We start from the raw sequence: 5086 nt of genomic DNA on the forward strand, positions 1-5086 counted from the left end.
CCCCCAGCCCATCCCATCCCATCCCATCGTGTTGTCTTTCCTTGCAGTGAGACCTTTTCTTTCGTCCTGACCAATGTGGATGGCAGCAGGAAGATTGGCTACTGCAGGCGGCTGCTGGTGAGCATCCCCCTACCCATACACCCATTGCTGGGCCAGTGGTGGCCGTGTCACCCGTCCCCATGGTGGGACACGATGCTTCTGCCATACCCAAAGTACAGGGATGCGCCTTAGGAAGCCACTTGCCTTGACAAAGGTGGTGACAAGCACCAGGATGGCTGCGAATCCCACTTGAGATCAGGATGGGGATGCGCATCCAGATGCCCTCAACCCCATGCCCCAGAATTGCTTCTGAACTCCTGGGTTTGGCCAGCTCATGGGCTGCAAGGTGTGATGGAGGTGTTCTCGGGCTGCCGATTGAGGCACAGCCTGCTTAAACAGGGACATAAAGCCACGGAGCCAAACGCCACGGCTCGGTGCCTTCCTGGATCCCACCATCCTTCATTCCCTGCTGAAACTTCCCACTTCTGCATCCAGGGCTGAGCTCTGCCTGTTTGAACCGGGTGAAAGCTCAGAGAGTGAATAGAGTGGGTGTTCTGGGGGGTCTCTGGGTGAGCGTGGAGCCGGTGCATGGGGCTGGGGGATGCTCAGCCCCTTCTCCCATCCTTTTCTAGCCATCCGGCCGCGGCGTCCGCCTCCCTGAGGTCTTCTGCATCATCAGCTGCCTGGGCTGCTTTGGGCTCTTCTCCAAGGTAGGGATGTGGTGGTTCCCTCAGGCACGGTGCCAGCCCCAGCAGCCGCTCTGCTGCCTGCCAGGGTTTCACAGGTCACTTTTCCCCCCTCCCCAGATCCTGGATGAGGTGGAGAAGAGGCGCCAGATCTCCATGGCAGTGATTTACCCCTTCATGCAGGGCCTTCGGGAATCGCCCTTCCCAGCTCCAGGGAAAAGCGTCACCATTAAAAGCTTCATCCCCGAGTCAGGCACAGAGGTTGGTGGGGGTCCCTGGGCTGCTCAGACACAGGGAGCCCAGGCTTTCTTTAGGAGCACCTTGGGTGCCACCTCCCTCTTGGCCCAGGAGGAGAGCAGCAAGCAGTGAGGATGAGGATGGAGCCCACCTGGAGGTGATGCTGCCCCATCTCTGCAGCTCCATCAGCCTTGAGCTGGAGCTGCCAGCACAAAACCTCCCTTTACGTGTGGTGCATCGTGCTGGGGCTGCACCCTGCTCGTGAGCCAGCACCTCTGGGTGCAGCGTGGAGGGTTGTTGGGGTGCATGGGGGTGCCGGGGGATGTCACAGGCTGCAGCTTCTGGGGCAACAGCACAAGAGGGACATGGAGCTGCTGCGAGGGCTGGAGCAGCTCTGCTCTGGAGCCAGGCTGAGAGAGCTGGGCTGGGGCAGCTGGAGAAGAGAAGGCTCCTGAAGGGGACACCTTAGAGCAGCTCCAGTGCCTAAAGGGGCTCCAGGAAACCTGGAGAGGGGCTTTGGACAAGGGATGGAGGGACAGGACAAGGGGAATGGCTTTAACCTGCCAGAGGGGAGACTGAGATGAGCTCTGAGGCAGAAGCTCTTCCCTGGGAGGGTGCTGAGGCGCTGGCACAGGGTGCCCAGAGAAGCTGTGGCTGCCCCATCCCTGGCAGTGTTCAAGGCCAGGTTGGACACAGGGGCTTGGAGCAACCTGCTCTAGTGGAAGGTGTCCCTGCCCAGGGCAGGGGTTGGGGCTGGAGGAGCTGATGCACCAAGCTCAGCCTTTACCTGTGTTAAGCAGATCCAGACACGGTGCCCACAGGGCTCATCTCACCCACACACAGCCCAGACCTGTGCAGGCAGAGCCTTTTCTTTTGCTTTTTCTTGTGGCAAAGCTGAGGTGGAAAAACAAGGAGGATCTGCCCTGGCACCGGCGCCATAACCCCAGTGCTGAGCATCCAGGGGCGCATCCTGCCGGCGCGGGACTGAGAGCAAGATCCCTCGTCTCTAGTGCAATGTGGCAGCTGGATATCAAACTGCAGCAGGTTTCTTCATCCAGGAAGGCTTGTGCAAGGGCTCTGCAGGTTGCTCAATGCTCTGGCCACGGGCCCGGCTCTGGGAGTGCAGCTGGGGGTGACAGGAGGGAGGATGGATAAGGAAGTTCTTCGAAAGAGCTGGGGCTCCAGGCAGGGGCTGAGCGGGCGGAGGAGGTCAGGGAGAGAACAGGGAAAGGGCTGGGAATCAATTCTGGGAGCTGGTATTGTGCAGGATTGGTGCGGGAAAGGCACCGAGTGATGCTCTGTGCTGGGTGATGCTGCTGTGCTGGAAAGGTGGCACATGGAGGACAGGGATTTTCCCCCTCTAAAGCTGGGAAGAGGGGCCAGGATTGTGTCATGAGCTGCACAGTCCTGTTAACCCCTCAGTGGTCACCACCTCGGGGCTGCCGGCGGCAGGGCAGAGCTTTCAACCAGGTTTGGGAGACCTGCCTGGGGTAAACCAGCCGCACAGACAAGACCACCTGCAAATAGCTATGAAAGCATCCACTTCTGGGCCAGGAGTCGAGCTGGCCCTGCCAGAGAGGCTCTGTGGGCTTCATAGCCCTTTCCTAGAAGCTGTTGCGCACAAACGAGCTGTCAGGCACTGAGATGGGGGCACATCCCCACCCAGGCACTTGTGAGCACTGGAAAAAGAGGCGTTTTGGTTACGAATCCAGTGCCCAAATAACTAAATCCCCCAGTGCTGCTGGCTCCCTGCACCCCCAGGGCTGCACTCGAGCAGGACAAGATGAGGTTTGTTCCTTGCAGAGGGATGCAGTGTTCAAGGCCAGGTTGGACACAGGGGCTTGGAGCAACCTGCTCTAGTGGAAGGTGTCCCTGCCCATGGCGGGAACTGGATGAGCTTTAAGGTCCCTCCCAACACAAACGATTCCATGATTCTATGATTCTGAGCTGCTTCAAGCTCTGGGTCATTAGTTGCTCTCACATCACCATCTCGGGACCCGTGGGGAGTGTTGCACCTCCTAAGCCAGGGTTTGGTGGCTCTCCCTTGGCAGCTCATTGAGCTCACCCGGCCTGTGGATGCCCACCTGGAGCACGTGGAGTTTCAGGCTCTGCTCCAGCAGCTCAGCCCCCAGCTCATCCTGCACATCTTTGCCTCCGCTGTGTTGGAGCGACGGCTCATCTTCCTGGCGCAGGAGCTGAGGTGAGTCTGACCTGCTCATGGAAACCAAACCACAGTTCAAACCCTCGGAGGAGGGAAGGACGCAGCTGAGCTTGGGGGGGGATATTCCCTCCAAGTGGTGAAATCCACCTTCCTCATGCAATGGCACCACGACGGCTCCGTGTCCTGCAGCGTCCTGTCGCAGTGCATCCACGCAGTGGCCGCTCTCCTCTACCCCTTCACCTGGGCTCACACCTACATCCCCGTGGTGCCCGAGTGCCTGCTGGACACCGTCTGCTGCCCCACTCCCTTCATGGTCGGCATCCAGATGCAGCACCTGGAGCAGGTCCTGGACCAGCCGATGGAGGAGGTATTTCATCTGGGCAGGGGAATGCATCCGGATGGAGCCATTGGGAAGCCCATGACCCTGGGGCTGGAGTGGCTCCAGGGCTGGAGGCTCTGGTTGTGCCCTCTTCTCATCCATGGAGGCTGGAGACTGGGGCTTCTTGCATGTCCCCTCCTGTTGGCCCCATGGGCAAGGCCCCCACATCCCTCTTGGCAGGACCTACAACCCTGACCCTGGGTGTTGGCATCATCCTAGCCTTGCAGAAGTGGAGACAAGCCACCAAGCCTGCAGCAAACATAGTCCCTGGGGGATGCCCTGGTCCCTCCAGCGCAGAGGGACTGATCCCACCCTCATGGGCTGTGGACACACTGACCTGATCCTAACATGGGTGGGAGGAAGCCCGGATGCCTTGGTGGGGCTAAACCTGGTCTCTGTCTGCTCTCTTCTAGGCTCTGATAGTTGACCTCTGCGAAGGGAAGATCCTCCGGGCGGTAGGTCTCCCCGTGCAGGGCTTGGGTGGGCTCTAGAAGGGCCCCTTTCCCCCTCGGTGCCAGCTTCCCAGCAGCTTTCACAGTCTGGGGGGCAGAGACACCTCAGTGTCACCCATCCAGGGGGAATGACTGTGAAGGGATGTCTATGGCCACTGCATCCAACTTGTGGGGTCCGTGTGTTGGACATCCCACTCCCAGCAGCACCCTGCAGTGATAGTTACCTGACTGGGCTGCACTAACCACTGCCTGTGACCATCTGAGCCAGGTTCCCACCAGCACCACGTTCTTCATGGCCCCGTTGCCTTCCAGGTGGGCGATGAGGAGGAGATCTTGCCCATCAAGCTGCAGAACGAGATGCTGACGTCTCTGAACAGGCACAACAACAACAACAACATACACAGTAAGGATGTCTCTTTCTGTACAGTAAAACACACACAAGCTGCTCTCTGCAGATGGCCAGAGTCCTCAGTGAAATTAGATTCCTAAAGGGACCTGGCCTGGGCTGTTTCTGCCCCAGTTTGCAGCAAGAAGCAGCCACAGGAGGGAAATCCCTCGGCTTTTGCCCTGTCCTGTGAAACGTGAGAGCAGCAACATCTAATTCTGCTGAAAAAACCAGCTTTTGCCAGTATTTGGTCTTCAAAGATGCTGCCAGCCTGGAAAGCAAAGAGCAAAGAGCCAGTTCTCCCCCAGCAAAGGGAGGGAGGTTTTAAGCCAATCATTCCTTGGGACGCAAACACAAGAGCGGGCAGGTTAAGATAAGACCATCCTCTGTATGGTCAGAGGTCCCATCCCCACCTCTGGTGCCCCGTGTCCTCTTCCAGCGCCCGAGCAGGTGAACACGCTCGTCTCCGAAGCCTTTGTGCAGTTCTTCGTGCGCACGGTTGGCCACTACGCCTCGCACATCAAGTGGAGCAAGGGCGGGTCGGGCACCTTCCAGGAGCGAGCCTTCTGCAAAGCCATCGCCTCCAGGACCAGCCGCAAGTTTGTCAAGAAGTTTGTGAAGACCAACATGTTTTCCCTATTTATTGAGGAAGCAGAAAAGAGCAGGATCCCACAGGAAGGTAATGGCCCCATCTCTCCTCTCCTCTCCTGGCGGGTGAGCTCTGCGAAGTCCTGGCCTATTTGGATA

At 58.6% G+C, this 5086-nt stretch overlaps 1 protein-coding gene across 1 annotated transcript in view; it reads left to right on the forward strand.

Moving 5' to 3' along the window:
* Nucleotides 1-5086, forward strand: part of DENND2D (DENN/MADD domain containing 2D) — a gene marked incomplete at its 5' end in the record, with an annotated part of 7520 nt that overhangs the window by 843 nt on the left and 1591 nt on the right. Inside the window, 8 exons of the mRNA XM_010024962.1 lie at nucleotides 48-117; nucleotides 672-749; nucleotides 846-986; nucleotides 3014-3162; nucleotides 3313-3490; nucleotides 3916-3957; nucleotides 4267-4357; nucleotides 4779-5018. Coding sequence (XP_010023264.1) covers nucleotides 48-117; nucleotides 672-749; nucleotides 846-986; nucleotides 3014-3162; nucleotides 3313-3490; nucleotides 3916-3957; nucleotides 4267-4357; nucleotides 4779-5018 — 989 coding nt within the window. The remainder of the gene's footprint in view (nucleotides 1-47; nucleotides 118-671; nucleotides 750-845; nucleotides 987-3013; nucleotides 3163-3312; nucleotides 3491-3915; nucleotides 3958-4266; nucleotides 4358-4778; nucleotides 5019-5086) is intronic.

The sequence above is a fragment of the Nestor notabilis genome, unplaced genomic scaffold (assembly GCF_000696875.1).
Source record: "Nestor notabilis isolate BGI_N333 unplaced genomic scaffold, ASM69687v1 scaffold17092, whole genome shotgun sequence".
Lineage (NCBI taxonomy): Eukaryota > Metazoa > Chordata > Aves > Psittaciformes > Psittacidae > Nestor > Nestor notabilis.